The sequence below is a fragment of the Trichechus manatus genome, unplaced genomic scaffold, assembly GCF_000243295.1.
Source record: "Trichechus manatus latirostris isolate Lorelei unplaced genomic scaffold, TriManLat1.0 scaffold00002, whole genome shotgun sequence".
In the NCBI taxonomy this organism is placed as follows: domain Eukaryota; kingdom Metazoa; phylum Chordata; class Mammalia; order Sirenia; family Trichechidae; genus Trichechus; species Trichechus manatus.
Window position 1 is genome coordinate 19,493,513 of NW_004443938.1, and position 18,678 is coordinate 19,512,190.

Below are 18,678 nucleotides of genomic sequence, written 5' to 3' on the forward strand. Positions count from 1 at the left end.
AAGGTACACTAGTCTACTCACAAAGAAGAACTCTTAGAAAAAAGTTGAACATGAATGCAATCAAGCCTCTAGAATAAGTTTTAGCAAGCTTTTTCTGTAAAAGGTCAGACAATAAACATTTTAGGATTTGTGGGCTATACTGTTGCAACTACTCCACACTACCATTGTAGTGAGAAAGTAGTCACAGTCAAATGAATGAGTGTGGCTGTGTTTCAATAAAACTTTATTTACAAAAACAGCTAGTGGGGCCAGATTTGGCCAGTAGGCTACGGTTTGCTGACTCCTACTGTAGTGCTAACTTCCATTGACAGAAATACAGGGGCTAGATGAGCAAGTTAAATGACACCACAAGGGGGTGACAGGTAAATCCACAGAACTATAAGACAATTGACCCAATGTCCAAAATGACTAGGGAAAATAAATTAAGGGGATACTGATCTAAATTCAAATAAGACTGAAAGACATTAACAACCAACTCTAATATATGAACCTTGTTTAGACTCAGATTTGTACAAACCAACTATAAAAAGACATTTTTAACATAGCTGAGAAAATCTGATTATGAATTGGTTTTGAGATAATAACGAGTTGCTGTTGTACAAACTCTGACTCATATCAGTCCCATCTGTTTCAGAGAACTGTACTCCACAGGGTTTTCAATGGTTGATTTTTTGGAAGTGGATCACCAGGCCTTTTTTCTGAAGTGCCTCTGGATGAACTCAATCCTCCAACCTTTTTGGTTAACAGCTGAGTGCTTTATCCATTTGCACCACCCAGGGACTCTTCTGCGATGATGCTAAGGAATTATTATCATTTTATTAAGTATTGTGGTTATGAAGGACTTTTTTTTTCCTTAGAAATGCATACAGATACATGATATTTAGGATTTGTCTTCAAAATACTTCAGCCAAAAATAAACAAACAAATGGGACAAGATGAAATGAGATGAACTGATAAACCAATGGGGCAAAATTTTAAAAACTGCTGAATCTGGATTGTGGGCAAGTGAGAGTTCATTGTTTCATTCTCTGATTTTGCTGAGTTTGAAAAATTATTATTTTTTTTAAGACACTCCTCTTGATGCTACTGCTGTCAGGAAGTAGAGTCCACCCCCAAAACCCTCCTCACTGCCAACCTTCTCAAAAAGCTAGTTTATAATTTCTCTAATTTTCCCTACCATTCTCTAACACATTTTACTTACATTTAATACAATGTACTCTGTTTTTTGCTCAAACCTCTTTACTAAAAATACCTCTTAAGGGACAATAATAACCCTTTAATTAACAAATCCTTCATCCCTGCCCACCTGTCTGTGGTATTTGGCATAACTCACCATGCTTTTCCTTTTGAAAGCCACTCACCCTTTGGCATCAGGGACTTTGTACTTCTATTTCCCAAACGATTTTGCCTTAACTCCACGTCAGGATTCTTTTCTACTTATAATCCACCAAAATTAGCCTCTGAAGAGGTCTTTCCTCAGCCTTTCCACACCTCTGTCTCCATTCTCTCTCCTAGTTCTCATATCTAACACACACTTTTACTTATGGGGATGACTCTTAAATCTCTTGTCACCAGCTATGCTCTCTCTCTTCTGAGCTCCAACTTTCTGCTGGACATAACCATCAGGATATCTTCCCTGCACTTTAAATCCCACATGTATAAGGGAAAAACTCCTCACATTTCCCCAACACCTACTCTTTCTCCTACCTTCCGAATCTCTAACAATAGCATTGCCATCCTTTCAATCGCCAAGACTGTGCACCTAGAGATCTTTATCTCAGCATGCCAATCCACACTTAGAATGAATTAAACACTCGCTTAGGCTCTGTTCTCTTCAGAGGCTAAGGCAGATCCAGGGCTCCAAACTGAGTGCTTCCAGTTAGAACCCCTGCTGAGAATTTGCATTTCTAACAAGTTCCCAGGAAATTCCACATAAGAATCACCTGAGGATCTTGTTAAAATGTAGATTCTGATTCAGTATATCTGGGGTTGAAATGGAAATTCTCAACAGGAAAATTGTTAGAAATGCAAATCCTCAGCAGGAGTTCAAATGCGAACTAACCGGTTTGAAGTCCTGAGCAGATCTATCTGCAGGCTCAGCTGCAAAGCGTAGTTAAGCTTGTGCTGACCATAATCGGAGATACATCAGATGACCTTTTATTATCAGGGGGCCCAATCCAGGATCCCAGTGCCCAGAGTGCCTGGGCAGATTGGCTGGACAGGAAGTAGCCTTCCCTTATAATGTTAACATGTCTGTAAAGCATCCTCTTTCCAACAATAAAGCCATGATGGATCTTGGAATCAGTGGCAATGGAGAGTGGTGATATATGCAAGCCAGTTAAGAAATTGATTCTCTGTTGTGGTGTAAAACCAAAGGAAATACCAGCAGTGTGCGTTTTACAACTCCTTACTATTTGATAAAGTGAAAACACAGAGAAAACAACAAATAAGAATATTCCTTGACTTAATAAATGCTTCCAAAAGCATCAGAAAAGAAATTTCATCCATATTCTTTGTATTAGAAACCCACAGGGAGAAGTCAGTTATACGAGGGTAAAGATTGAAACTTAATTATAGATCATAAAAGCATGGAACCATAACACTAATAATAAAGACAATTTCAACTTTTAACAAAAAATAAAAATAGACATACTAACTTAATTTACTAAGAAGCCAAACTTCTATCCAATCATTAAATTAAGAGCTATCATCATAGAAAAATACCCAGGCAAAAGGAAAGGAGGAAGGAAGGAAGAAAGAAAGAAACTACTTAACATGAGTAAGATTTCAAAGATGCATAAACTGTGTTCATCTATCTTGATGAATCTCTGCCAACACTCCCTGCTGCCCTCCTACCAGTCCCAAAAGGATCAACATATGGCCTGATCTCACTTTTAGAGCTTCATATATGATACAGTCGGCCCTCTGTATACGCAGGTCCATATCCACAGACTCAATCAACAGCAGACTGAAAATATTGGAAAAAAAAAGTTAGTTCCAAAACGCAAAACTTGAATTTGCTGCGCACCGAGCACTACACTGAATCCACATGAATAAGGTGACGTGGAAGCATCCTCTGCTGTAGCCTCCCACCATTTCAAAGCTCCTCAGTCTCTCCAGAACTTGGTGTTTGACCACTGTTCAACTTGAGTCTCATTTGTTCTCTGCTTGTGTTGTGTGCACCCTTTGTTTCTGTGAAAACATAGCTCCTAAAGAGCCTATTCCCAAGAAAGGTGATCCAACCAAATGCGGAAATTATCGAACAATATCATTAGTATCACACCCAAGTAAAATTTTGCTGAAGATCATTCAAAAGCAGCTGCAGCAGTATATCAACAGGGAACTGCCAGAAATTCAGGCTTGATTCAGAAAAGAACGTGGAACCAGGGATATCACTGCTGATGTCAGATAGCTCAAGGCTGAAAGCAAAGAATACCGGAAAGATGTTCACCTGTGTTTTACTGACTATGCAAAGGCATCTGACTGTGTAGATCATAACATATTATGGACAATACTGTGAAGAACGGGAATTCCAGAACACTTAATTATGCTTATGAGGAACCTGTATATGGATCTAGAGGCAGTTGTTCGAGCAGAACAAGGGGATACTGTGTGGTTTAAAGTCAGGAAAGGTGTATGTCAGGGGTGTAACCTTTCACCATACCTATTCAATCTGTATGCTGAACAAATAATCCGTGAAGCTGGAACAGGGCATCAGGATTGGAGGAAGACTCATTAACAACCTGCATTATGCAGAAGACACAATCTTGCTTGCTGAAAAGCGAAGAAGACTTGAAGCACTTACTGATGAAGATCAAAGACCACAGCCTTCAGTATGGATTACATCTCAACATAAAGAAAACAAAAATCCTCACAACTGGACCAATAAGCAACATCATGATAAATGGAGAAAAGACTGAATTTGTCACGGATTTTATTTTACTTTGATCCATAATCAACATCCAGGGAGGCAGCAGTCAAGAAATCAAAAGATGCATTGCACTGGGCAAATCTGCTGCAAAAGACCTCTTTAAAGTGTTAAAAAACAAAGATGTCACCTTGAAGACTAAGGTGCGCCCGACCCAAGCCATGGTGTTTTCAATTGCCTCCTATGCATGTGAAAGCTGGATGATGAATAAGGAAGACCGAAGAAGAACTGATGCCTTTGAATTACGGTGTTGGTGAAGAATATTGAATATACCATGGACTGTCAAAAGAACGAACAAATCTTGTCTTGGAAGAAGTATAACCAGAATGCTCCTTAGAAGCAAGGATGGTGAGACTACATCTGACATACTTTGGACATGTTATCAGGAAGGATTAGTCCCTGGAGAAGGACATCATGCTTGGTAAAGTAGAGGGTCAGCGAAGAAGAGGAAGATCCTCAACGAGATGGATGACACAGTGGCTGCAACAATGGGCTCAAGCATAACAACGATTGTGAGGATGACACAGGACCGGGCAGGGTTTGGTTCTGTTGTACACAGGGTTGCTACGAGTCGGAACCGACTTGATGGCACCTAACAACAAGAAGAACAAGAAGCAATGAAGTGGTCAAAGCAATCCCTCAAAGGCTAAGAGGGAGTGTTAAGTGTATTTAATTTTTACATAGCATTTACATTGTATTAGGTATTATAAGTAATCTAGAGATGATGTAAAGTATACGGGAGGATGTGCATAGTTTATATGCAAATACTACACCATTTTATATAAGGGACTTGAGCTTCCTTGGATTTTGTTATCCCCAGGGTTCCTAGAACCAATCCCCTTCAGATACCAAGGGACAACTGTTATATGCTTTTGGGCAGGATAAACGTGTAATGAATATGCTGTTGTTTGTGCCCTTGAGTCCATTACGACTCATAGCAACCCCATAGGACAGAGCAGAACTGCTCCATAGGGTTTCAAAGGCCATAAATCTTTACAGAAGCAGACTGCCACATCTTCCTACCGTGGAGCAGCTAGTGGTTTCAACCACCGAATTTTCGATTAGCAGCCAAGTGCTTAGCAACTGTGCCACCAGGGCTCCTTATAATAAGTATAAAAACCAAACCCAATCCACTGCTGTCGAGTCGGTTCTGACTCATAGAAACTCTATAGGGTACAGAAGAACTGCCCCATAGGCTTTTGAAGGAGAAGCTGGTGGATTTGAGCTGTTGACCTATTGGTTAGCAGCCAAGCTTTTAACCACTACGCCACCAGGGCTCCATAATAAGTATAGTTATGCTTAAATTGTACATGTAAATCTCAAGAGTAAATTGGTATATAAATGCAAGTGTAAACCAGGGATTGGCTTTCAATCAGAATCTCTAGTCATCAGAAAGTATTGAGGAAGATAAACTAGAAATGAACTATGTGAGGTGTGGTGGGGCATGCTTATAATGTTTAATGTTCTCTTTTGATTGTTTTCATTTGCGTACTAGTATTACTCCACCACTTGACAGTAAATTCCCTGAGGAAAGGTTCTGTTGCTTACACATCTTTCTTTTTATCCTCCAGTATCATGCAGAACCCTATGGATATGATGGTGCTGAATAAATACTATTGGGTTGAATTAAACTGAATCCTAACTAAACCCAGGCTTGAATGCGGCCAGCCCCCTTTATTGTTGGATTTTAACAGCGTTCTTATTAAAACAAATCAGCATCTTTCTAATGTCAGCTATGCAGAGGTACTTGTAATGGAAACAGAGACCAGAGAGGAATTACTGATTATGTTACTGTGTAACATAAATAATATTAACATACCTTAAAAGAAAACTTTGTCAAATATTATTTAAATTATACTTTAATTCAATTCAGCTGATGTTTAATTGTTAATCATAAATGGCAAATGCAAAAACAATGTGGTGGGTAACAATGTAAGAAAAGTCAAATTAACCTAAATAACCCATTGCTGTTGAGTCGATTTCGACTCATAGTGACCCTAGAGGACAGAGTAGAACTGCCCCATAGGGCTTCCAAGGAGCGCCTGGTGGATTCGAACTGCCAACCTTTGGGTCAGCAGCCAAACTCTTAACTACTACGCCACCAGGATTTCCCAAATTAACCTACACGGGGTTAATTCTTGGTTGGAATTATGCCTTTTCCTCTGGAGTAATTTCACATAGAGGGGATCCTTACTGTTTACAGGTTTAATTCACTTGGGGATTTAAAGACTTGGGGCTTGGAAAGTTTTATAATAAAGAGCTGCTTCATCACTTTTGTTTTGAAGAAGAAAACTTCGTTCGAATTTTTTTTTTTTTTTTATCTTTTTTCAACAGAATCTTTAGAAGCACTTTCATGGTTGATGGCCTTGTACGTCAAATGGACTTCTCCTGAAATTCCAACAGATATCTGTTGTGCTTGAGTGTGTGCGTGTGTGCATGCGTGTGTGTGTGTGTGTGTGTGTGTGTGTGTAACATCTTTACTGAGGTATAATCCACACAACATACAATCTTCTCATTTAAAGTGTACAGTTCAATGGTTATTTTGACTCCTTTTCAATCAGAGGTGGTAGGAATAATAATAGTTTAGTTTAGTTCTCCCTTCTTTTGGCCTCAATTTTTTCTCCTTTACGGTTTCAAATTCCTAGGATTTGTCAGGGCGCTAAACCAAAGACTTTTAAGAATCAACCAATTGGCACATGCTGATGAGTCATTATGAGCTCAGAACTGGAAAGAACAACTGAGGCAGAGGCAGAATATTAACTAGCAAAAACCCCTGATACCTGTATTCTCAAACTTTGAGTAAAATACAGTGAAGAAGCTAACCCAGCCCAGTGCCGTACACATGAATAAATGTTGTCTTCCTTCCACATACCACCCTCGCCCCCCAACTCCACAAGACATAGATTATGAACAAGGTTCTGAGATAGGAATGGGGTAAATGGGCAAGCAAACCCAAGTATACTGAGCCTAAGCACTTGTGGAACATTTCAGGGGAAATCTGGCAAAGCTACTGGTAAAACTCTGACATCTCCTGCCCAGGACTCATTTTGCAGATGGCTGAATCACCTGCTCCCCTGTCTCCTCCTCCCCTAGCTATTATAATGCTCCTCTTTGGGGATGACACACATTTCTCACAGGGAAGACAGCTAAAGAAGGAAAAGAAAGAGAAGTTCTTCTCTTCATGCCCAAGAAACACATGTGCATTGATAACCTTCTCGATTCATAAACTAATTTCAGAACTTTGGTTTGGGATTCTTCCAAGACAGAAACAACAAAAAATAAAAATACTTACGACAAGTTTTACACAGAAAAATGTCAAGAAAAGTATTGCCAAAAGCATTGTTTATTTGCATGTTTTTTCTGAAATATTTACAATAAATAACCTAAAATGAGAATGCCCATGCTTCTAGAAAATGACTTTTTTTTTTCCAATTTAAAATGAATTTATCATCTGAAAACAGTCTGCTATTTAGTACAAGTAGCAAAATGTTCTCTCTGGTGCAGCAATCTATTTTTCTGTTAAGGAAGAGAACTTATTCTATGCCTACAAGTAAAAGGACTTTCTGTTGTTCAGTCCTATTTCCTGCAGGCAGTGGCTCCTGACACAGGAGCAATGGAAAGAGCTAGATCAACAACCCTCTGGCCAAAGGCTTGGTAGAGGGAATATGCAGCTTGTCGAATTTGTCCTTGTTTTTCAGATGTATGAATAGTTTTATTTCTCTGAGAGTAAATAGGAGTCGAGAGAATGCTTTGGCTTCACAGAGAAATCCACAAATATTTCTCAAAATTTGTTAGCACGGATGGCGTCAGCAGCACAGAATTAGACAGTCCCTTGGAAACTGGATAGTTTCATGAACAGGCAATTTACATTGTTTCCTCTAAAATCGTTCATCTACCTTCCAGCTCTAGTGAATTTTACTCCCTCCTGCAAAAGCAAAGAGACCCCACAAGGAATGATATATGCTGAACCCTTTTGCTTTTGTTTTCTGTATTTTTTCAGTACGCTCACGCAGGACTAACTATAGAGACACATTCCCAGTCGACACAGAGGGCGTATTTTGTGTTTTCTTGTGCCAAAACACACCAAAGGATTAGGTGCTGGAATAGAAAATAAGTTTTCTCCACTTCCTGATTACTTTTACAGGCGTCGTTATTATCTTTAACTTTCCTCTTATAAAACACACACACATACACACACACATCAAGAGAAATTACTGGGTTCCTATTCATACCTTATAATAACCTTTATTTCTTGGTTTTCACAGGAAGAGATGACTGCATTAACTGCTTGCAGCTCACTGCTACAGGATGCAGGGAAGAAATGGAAACTGTGGGTAGGCTAAGCATGGCAAGAATACAATTAGCCTATGAGAATATAACTACCAGGAAAGGTATAAACTACCAGAATCAAGATATCATGAGTTGTCATCAGGGAGTAAATCAAGCAATAACTCTTTTCAAATGGACACAAGATAGAAAATATGTCCCCTGCTCACAAAGGTGGGATGGCAACTCAGCAGGTTTCATATTCCTATAATCACTAAGCCCCACTAGCCAATACTAACATCTGAGTAATTACAGGAAAAGATCGGGGTAATTCTAGCCTCCTGATGGCCTTGTAAGGCACAAATGCCCAGATTTGCAATGGAGGTTGGAGAGACCAGAACATGATTATAATCAATTTGAAATAAAACCCTGTCTTGGGTTATCAACTTGGTAATCCATGAGTTACAAAAGTATCTGTGATCTCAGGCTTCCTATTTTCCCTATTCAACACCCATGGAAGCAGCAGTCAAGAAATCAAATTTGCATTGGGCAAATCTGCTGCAAAAGATCTCTTTAAAGCATTAAAAAGCAAAGATGTCACTTTAAGGACCAAGGTGCACCTGACCCAAGCCATGGTGTTTTCAATCACTCATATGCATGTGAAAGCTGGACAATGAATAAGGAAGGCCAAAGACAAATTGATGCCTTTGAATCATGGTGTTGGCAAAGAATATTGAATATACCATGGACTGCCAGAAGAACAAACAAATCTGTCCTGGATGAAGTACAACTAGAATGCTCATTAGAAGCAAGAACGGCGAGACTTCATCTCACATACTTTGGACATGTTATCAGGAGGGACCAGTCCCTGGAGAAGGACATCATGCTTGGTGAAGCAGAGGGTCAGTGAAAAAAAGGAAGACCCTCAACAAGATGGATTGACACAGTGAATGCAACAATGGGCTCAAACATAGCAATCATTGTGAGGATGATGCAGGACTGGGCAATGTTTCGTTCTGTTGTACACAGGGTCACTGTGAGTCGGAATCAACTTTTCAGCACCTAACAACAACAACAACAACAGTATGCAAAAGTACCACCATCTGTCAGCTTGTTGTACTCTGGCAGCTTGTGCGCTGCTATAATGCTGGAGGCTATGCCATTGGTATTTCAAATACCGGTAGGGTCATTCATGGTGGAGAGGTTTCAGTGGAGCTTCCAGACTAAGACAGACTAGGAAGAAAGGCCTAGTGATCTACTTACAAAAATTGGCCAAAGAAAACCGAATTAGTTTCCGAGACTTGAACTCGCTTACTTTGGATGCATCATTAAGATGGAGAAGAACCACTGGAGAAGGCTATCGTCTTTGGTAAAGTGCAGGGCCAGCAAAGGTGAGGAAAGCTCTCAATGAGATGGACTGACACAATCACTGCAACAATGGACTCAAATATGCCAATGATCATGAAGATGGTGCACGACTGGGCAACATTTTGTTCTGTTATACATGTGATCACCATGAGTTGGAGCTGACTGGATGGCAAATAACAATAACAACATGCAAAAGTAAATAGCCTATGGAGGTGGCTGACTTTTCAAAGGTAGTGTCACAAAGCCTAAGCTATAATAAAAATGAGGAAGACAACATTCATCTTCTGCCTCCCAGCTCTCAATCAACTATTTGACTTTGAAACTTACGGATATTTTGTTAATAAAAATGTTTACTATGTACAAGGTAATAGGAAAAGAGCCACAGGAAGGTCAGGGTGACTTAAGTTAATCAGAGTTCAATTTGATCACAGGGGTTTAGAGTCTGCAAGGTAAAAATAAAAGCAGCGTTCTCAACTTTCACTCAACAGCCATCTTTCAGAGGCATAAAATTTCATCCGGGCTGCTGGTCACCCCTGTTATGCATATATCAATGTCATCAAAAACAGGTATCCTCAAACACTAAGGGGGCAATGTAATAATATTGAAAGTTAATAATATTTAGATACATGTTAATAATACTGAAATTTAATGAAATTCAGGTACATGTTGATTAGAAATATGTAGAGCATTTTACATTATATATCATGTTTTACTTTTATATTTATGTAAAATTTTTACTGAATATTTTATTTATATACTTTTAATTTAAAACTTTTCTAATCATTAACATGTACCTAAGTATTATTAAATTTATTAAGATCTTGAGAATTTTACCTGACTTTGGGTCTGGTTATAGAACAACTAAGATCCTTCACACATTTCCATATGGAATTTAAAATTTGCATAATAGGCTTGTGGAGTATAAGAAGTATAAGCACAAGTCAAATGCATTTGATCATTAAGAAAATCCTTCCAATTAAGATAGATATTAATGTTTGCAAAGTCAATGAGGGAATGAGCCAAGAATTGATGAGTAGCAATGAACAAAAAGTACATGAGTCTGATAACAAGAACAACTGAAATGACTCTTAGAGGCGGTGGATGCATCTAGTGATTCTGCCACAGCTAACTGAGTGACCTTGGCCAGCACAACTTAACCAAAATTTACTGGACCCTATGGAAGACATAAGAGTGACCGGGTGGTGCAAACAGTTAAGCACTTGGCTGCTAACCAGAAGGCTGGCAGTTCAAATCCACCCAGAGGCACCTCAGAAGAAAGGCCTAGTGATCTACTTCTGAAAGACCACAGCCACTGAAAATCCTATGGAGCAAAGTTCTACTCTGAGACACATGGAGTTGCCATGAGTCAGAATCAATTCCATGGCAACTGGTTTGGTTTCTGGTTATGGGAGATACTATACATTGGAAGTGACACAAACATGAACAAGATCTGCTGTCTGGCCAAAAGGAGTTTATGAACTGGTAACAAAGATAAGACATACAATCATAAACTAACATGGCAGAATGAGACTCTTACTTTAAGAGAAGTGCAAACCAAACTCAATTAGAAATTGGCAAAAAGAGAGGTTACTTTCTTTCTGAAGAGGAGAGAGAGATTGAAAAAGGTTTTAGGGAAGAGTGGCATCTGACATGGATAAGATTCTGACAAGGATACTAATGGTAGAGGGTTTTCCAGGCAGCAGAGACAAGCAGGGCATCTTTGAGGCCTGGCAAGTTGTCAAGCACAGGAGGAAACTGGGAGCAGAGAAGGAAACGTGGAGGAAGAACTTGAAATTTGAAGTTAAGTTCATGACTCTCAGGCTGAATTCAGCCCATGGTGATTTTAGCTTGGACAGGAGCTCACCAGATCACCCTAATCTCCAGCACTCCCTTTTGGGCTCACCCCACTAGCCTGCCTCACTTGCATCATCTGACTGGCTCTGCAGATGTTTGTGTTTATGATGCTTGTAATAGGGATTCGTAATTACCAAGATAAGAAGTTTACACAGTACTTTCTAAAGAACTGAGTCAATGAAAGTTGACTCAGGAAATGTTATGAGCACAGCTGCTCCTTAGAAAGAAGTCTCTGGTAACACCGTGGGGCATGGACTGAAGGAAAGAGGGACAGTGGCCAAGTAAGAGATGGTAGTTAAGAGGCAATAATCTGGGAAGAGACAGTGGGGATCTGTGCTAGGGCCATGGAACTGAGACAAAGAGGAGGCCTGGATTTCATGAGACAGTCAGAAATTATTTGATAGGTAACTGGATAATATGGTGAGGGTATATGTAGAAAAAATCAAATCCCCACTTCTCTGACACCAAGTGTGTTGATCAATTCAGTTCATTATTTCTGTTCCTCTCTGGTCCAAGGAATACTGAATGGACTACCAGAGGAACAAACAAATCAGTCTCAGAAGAAATACAAGCAGAAGGCTACTTAGAGGCAAGGATGGCAAGACTTCGGCTTGCTTACTTTGGACATGTCAGCAAGAAAGACCAACCACTAGAAAAGGACATTATGTTTGGTAAAGTGGAGGAAAAGTGAGGAAAGCCTTCAATGAGATGGACTGACACAATAGTCACAAGAGTGGACTCAAACATACCATCTCTCTAGCACAGAACCAGGCAATGTTTCATTCTGTTATACAGTAAAACCTGTGAAAGCCGGAACCTATGTAAGATGGAAAGCTATCAGAGAAGGAAAATTCAAATACTTTCCACTAAATACAGAGTGATGGAAAAGCGGTGACTGCACTCTGTCAAAGGCAGAAAACCTGTGAGACCCAGAAAAACAAGGCAGTCCCGCCGAGTTTTGTTCTCACAGTTTTCACTATACACAAGGTCACCATGAATCAGAGCAAATTTGATGGCAACTAACAACAACCTCTGTTCCACTTCTGCTCTAACACCAGCTGCACATGCAGCACCTCTTTTTGACTCTAACCACCTGGATCTCACAAGTTAAAGCTCATAGTTTGCCCAAGACCTCAGATGCCAGCTGTAAGCTTGGGAATCCCCATGACACCCTCGTTTTAGACCTGCTGGCTATAAATTTGGGGTTTTCCCACTACCCCTTCAGGGTTCCAGGCATAAGCTTGGGGCCTCCAGCCTTGCCTTCACTTCTGACCTGATGGCTACAAATTTAGGATACCGGCCATAAACTCAGGGATCCCCAGCACCTCTCACTTCTGACCTGGCTCCTGCTACTCCTTTGGTTTGACAATTTGCTAGAACAACTCACAGAACTCATGGAAAGCGCTATACTTAAGATCACAGATTTACTGTGGAAAAATGGATACAAATAAAGAGTCAAACAGGATGACATCTGAGAGGGTTCCCAAAGAGGATCTTCCATGTCTCAAAAGGGGACATGCTATCCTCCCACATGCATTAATGTCTTTCACCAACCAGGAGGCTCATGAAGCTACCATGTCCAGAGCCTCCATTATGTAGGCATGATTGATTGAATCAACTTACCTCCCCTGAAGTTGGGCTGATATCACTAGGGGCTCTTTCTGGCCTGCCCAGCTCCCACCAAGTCATCTCATTAACATAAACCCTCAGGTGTGATCTAGAAGTCTCATCAAAGACTCTTCAATCATTGAGGAAATTCTAAGGTTTCAGAAGTTACCTCTCAGAAACTAAGGAAAATGGACAAATTCTTTGGGTAAGTTTAACCATACAAGGGGGAAGTAAGTAATACACACTTTATAATTTCAGTGCCTAAGTGAATGTTGATGTCACTAAGATAGAGAACCAAAAAAAGAAAAAGAAACAGACTTGGTGAGGGAAATAACATACAGGCAGTCCACGGGTTACGAACATCTGACTTACGTACAACTCATAGTTATGAACCAACCTCCATTGAGCCTACTATATGAAATTACAATAGTTCGTAATAACAAACGGGCGCTACTTTGCAACTTGCATAAAAACATTATTATTACTGTATTACGTTAAAGATGTTTTAGTGTATCTGGAAGTGTTTCTTTAATGTTAATATGCATAGAAAGGTAAACTATTAAGAAAAACATTTTACTAACTGAGATTAGATATGAACTGTGCCTAACTGCTCTGACTTACATATATCTAATAGGTAGAGGACAGAGATGCTGCTAAACATCCTATAATGCACAGGACAGCCACCTATAACAGAGAATCATCCAAACCAAAATGTCAATAGTGCAGAGTTTGAGAAACTCCAGTCTAGAGGTAGGAGAAACTTCAAATCTGGAACTGCAGAAAGTAGGATTGGATAGGGCAACTTTTAGTTACCTATACTACAGTGATATACATGAGAGTAAATGGAATCATAAGGGAAAGGAAGGAAGCGAAAGAAAAGGAAAGGGAAAAGAAGGGAAGGGAAGAAAAGGGAAGGGAATGGAGTGAAAGGGAAGGGAAGAGAATGGAAGGGAAGGGAAGGAAGCAGATGACTGATAAAATCATTAAGTAATATCACCTCATTGGTAAAATGAGTCCACTGGGCTGAGATAATGTCAAAAGTCCCTTTCATATCCAAAATGCAATGATTTGATGACTACCTTCAGCAAGAAAAGTCTAAACATTCAACACACGTACCAATCCGTAACAAGGAAATGTTATATGTGATTTAATACTTCCACTGACAAACTTGGTATCACTTGGTCACAGAATCACAGTACTTTGAGACAAGAAAATAAAAGAAAGGATAGGGGTGAAAAGGAAAGGAGGGAAAAGGAAAGTGTCATAGATTGAACTTTGTCCCCAAAAAATACGTGTCAACTTGGTTAGGCCGTGATTCCTACTATTGTGTCGTTGCCCTCCATTTTGTGATTGATATAATTTTCCTATATGTTGTAAATCCTAATCTCTGCCTGTGGTTAATGCGGCAAGATTGGATTATCTTGAAGAGGATTATGGTGGGATGTACACCCTTGCTCAGGTCACATCCCTGATCCAGTGTAAAGGGAGTTTTCCTGGAGTGTGGCCTGTACCTCCTTTTATCTTACAAGAGATAAAAGGAAAGGGAAGAGAGCAGAGAGTGGGGGACCTCATACCACAAAGAAAGCAGTGCTGGGAGCAGAGCACATCCTTTGGACCCGGGGTACCTGGCCTGAGAAGCTCCTCGACCAGGGTTGAAGATAAGGACCCGCCTCCAGAGCCGACAGAGAGACAAAGCCTTCCCCTGGAGCTGTTGCCCTGAATTTGGACTTGTAGCCTACTAGACTGTAAGAAAATAAATTTCTCTTTGTTAAAGCCATTCACTTGTGGTATTTCTGTTACAGCAGCACTAGATGACTAAGACAGAAAGCAAAGGAAAGCAGAGGAGTAATGAGTTGAAAAGGAGAAAAAAAACAAGACAAGAAAAAACAAGGAAAGAAAAAGATAGAAGAGGAAAGGAAAATTGTAAAGACATCCTCTAAAAGGCTGGCAGAATATGGTTAATAATTTTGTGAAACTATAATACTGGAATATTCTACAGCAACAAAATCTACCTTGAATAGTATCATCAGATATTCAAAAGCTATATTAACACAAATGATGAAACAGTAACCAACATCTTGTAGAATTCTCCATCACTTACATTAATTTTGCTGCAGCTCTGAGCCAGGTGCTTTGGCAGGTATGGGGAGCCCAGGTGCAGGACAGGAGAGAGAAAGGTAGTGTGATGCTCTGAAGTGAAGGAATGTGCAAAAAAGCAACGTGGGCCACCTGGAGCTTTGCACTGCTGAACTCAAAGGAAAAATAAGTTTACAAGAAACAAGAATAAGATGGTTCCTTTCCATCCTAATTGTTATGCAGTCCACAAAGACAAGGTATACCTGGAATCAAGGAGCTACTGCAGCAAACCAAAGGAGGCCTCACTGAACATGAAAGAGTGGGAAGAATGTGTGCCCAAGACAGCAGTGAATAGAATGTGCCAGAGTCAGGAAGGTCTTGAACCCAAATCCTGTTTCTGCCATTAGCTAGCTCTCTGCTTGCTGCAAGTAGCAGGATATCTCTAAGTCTTAGCTTCCCTTCTGGCAAACTGTGAATGATAATACTCCTGCCTCCTTGGAATCCTGTGAGGATTCAATGAGATAATATACGTAAAGCGTTTATCACCGCAGCTGGTGCAGGGTAGGGACTCCATTGGCAGTAGCTGCTCTGAATAATCTAAATTCTACTGCTCTAAGCAATGACTGAAAAAGAAAGAACAATAAGACTCACATTCCATTTTTAGAAACTCTTCATTTTCTAAAATAAGCAAGTAACTTTGATGGATTCATAGACCTGGATATGGCCTTTGGAACTTTCTCATCAAATTTCCTCATTTTAATGATGGGAAAATTGGAGAAGCAAATGAAGACTATCATGGTTTGGATGCACATGGACCCCAAAAAAAGGTTTTAATTAAGGGAGATTATTCATCATTTTTATATAAGACAAGATGAATGTGGGGTTAGAAAACTACAGTTCATAGTTATTAAAAAAAGTATACAATAGAAATAATAAAGCTCCTCTGAGACGATATCTAGCAAAGTTATCCTTAGCTTTCTGTGAACTTGAATAACCCTCATCACCCACACTTTCCCATTTATAAAGTAAACACATCTAATAAAGTTGTTAGTTGTAATAATTTTATGTTTCAACTTGACTAGGGTATGATTCCCAGCAGTTTGGCCAAACATTAGTCTAGTTTGTTGTCATGGAGTAGCTACATGTGATTAAATCAACTCGCATTGGGTACATCAGATTACCTTTCATAATATAATGTAATGTAATGTAATCTGACGTAATCATCTTCCACAATGCAATGTAATGTAGTCCATCAGTCAGTTGAGATCCTAACAGTGTAGGGTAGGTTCTAAATCTAATCACTTCTGAGTCATAAGACCAGAATAGACACACACACACACACACACACGCACACACACACACAAAGGAAGACACTACATTTGAAGATAGTCTACAAGCAAAGGAATACCAAGAATGACTGCCAGACTCCAGAAACTAGCAGAGAGGCTCACAGAAGGAATCGACATGGCTGAGACCATAATTTGGACTTTTAGCCTCCAGAACAGTGAGAAAATAAATTTCTGTTTTTTAAAGCCATTCACTTGTGGTATTTGTGTTCCAGCAGTACTAGGTAACTAAGACAGCTGTATTAGGACTTCATTATGTAATAAAGTACTGAATGCAATGGCTTCATAAATAAACTGATGATGATAAAGGAAGCTCTTTCCCACTCACCTGTCCAGCAGCAAGTTAGGAGCAAACAGGAGCTTTCCCGGGTGTTCCATCGAGCGCCAGACGAGGCCGATCATCAGAATCTCTAGCCAGGCACATTCCAGAAGATGGACCTGATCATGGAGAGTCAAATCCACAAAGCCTGAAACAAGATAAGGAAAATCCTGCTGACTTAAATGAAAGACATTCATTATTGTTGAAATTAATGCAAACAGGGATTTCGGCTGGTAGGGTCTATGTTATTAGATGGAATAAAGTGTAATTGAAGCACACTTTATGGGGAAGTCAAATGACAATTTTTTCCAAACTTAGCTATATCAATGAATATTAATATGGCACTAAGGTTCTTACAGCCTTCACATCACACCTACAGACAATACACTAATACATGCAATCCACTTCGCTTTTTCTAAGTTCTCTACTTACATAGTGTTAAAACTTGTATATTTTCTATTTATACATTTCTAATAACCCTACTGGTAAAGTAGAGGGTCAGTGAAAATGAAGGAAACCCTCAATGAGATGGACTGGCACATAGTCACAACAATGGACATAAACGTATCAATCATCATGAAGATGGCGTAGGACCAGGCAACATTTTGTTCTGTTATAACATAAAGTTGTCATGAGTCAGGGCCAACTTGATAACAACAACAATAACTGTATGTGACTATTATTCATTTTTGTTTCAGCTAAAGATATTAAGGTGCAAGAAATTTAAACTGTTTGTCTTAAACCATAAGGGAACTGGAGCAAAGGCAGAACCAAAGTCACAAAATTTTGTTTTCTTTGTTTAGTCACTAAGCCATGCTTTTTTCATGCCATGTAAAAGGAAAGACTAATGAAATAGCATATGGTAAATCACTTGGGGAGAATGAGACACATGAGAAAAAGGTGGCATTGTGATTACTTCTGGAAATAACCAGTAAAATTCGCCCTTTTTGTCTAACAGTTGATTTGGAGATTAAAGCTTTCTCCAATCACCACTGACAATATGGTAGATGCCTGATAGTAATAATAATGATAGAAGAAGAAGAAGAAAGAGGAGGAAGAGGAGGAAAAGGAGGGGAGACCAATTTATTGAGCCCCTAATATAGGTTGGAAGCAATACTAAGTACTCCTGTACACAATTTATTTTAAACTTTTTAAATTTTATTATCTTTAATCTATTAATACAATAGCCCTAAGAGGTGTGAACTGATATCTCCATTTTACATATAAGGAAACAGATGCTCATAATTGATTGCATAATTCATTACAACAGTTTACATAATTTATTAAGGTCACAGAGATAGGAATATAATCTGTGACTCCAGAAACCATGGCCTTGACCACAACTGACACTACCTCTTATGAGCTCCAATTAATTAATTAAGAATTTGAAACAAATGACTAAAAAAATCCGAACACAGAAATTAAGATTTGCTAGAGTGTGTCCATAAAGTGTACTACTTCCCAAATTAGTTCCTGTTCTTTTTCCCTGATGTAGCTCATCACAGTCTATTTCCTCCTTCTCTCCCTGCCCTCAACCTTTTATTCCCTCTTTCGGGAAAATGGCTCTAGAAAACTCATCTTTTTTGTTATCTTCCTTCCCTTCTTTACCTTCTCTCAATAATATTAAATTTTTATTAGCTATCTATACTTGTATTTATTTAAAAAGCCACAATGTAAGTTTATTCTCTTGAACACTCAAGTATTGATGGTTTGCCTATGGATGCTTCTCCTTGCTTATCATGGAGGCATCACAGACTCAAACCAATTAGCTCACTGTTTCTTTCATGCTTGAGGTCTATCTTTCACACGATCCTTAGCTGCAAATAGGTGAGGATCCACATAGAGAAACTCAAGCTAGAGACAGACCTCAGGGTCTACGCCCCCTCTTTCTCTACTCTCCCCAAACCAGGTCT

General features: G+C 39.4%; 1 protein-coding gene across 1 annotated transcript in view; it reads right to left on the reverse strand.

The window, feature by feature from the left end:
* Nucleotides 1-18,678, reverse strand: part of ESR1 (estrogen receptor 1) — a 569,447-nt gene that overhangs the window by 72,279 nt on the left and 478,490 nt on the right. Inside the window, exon 7 of the mRNA XM_004368823.3 lies at nt 16,775-16,913. Coding sequence (XP_004368880.1) covers nt 16,775-16,913 — 139 coding nt within the window. The remainder of the gene's footprint in view (nt 1-16,774; nt 16,914-18,678) is intronic.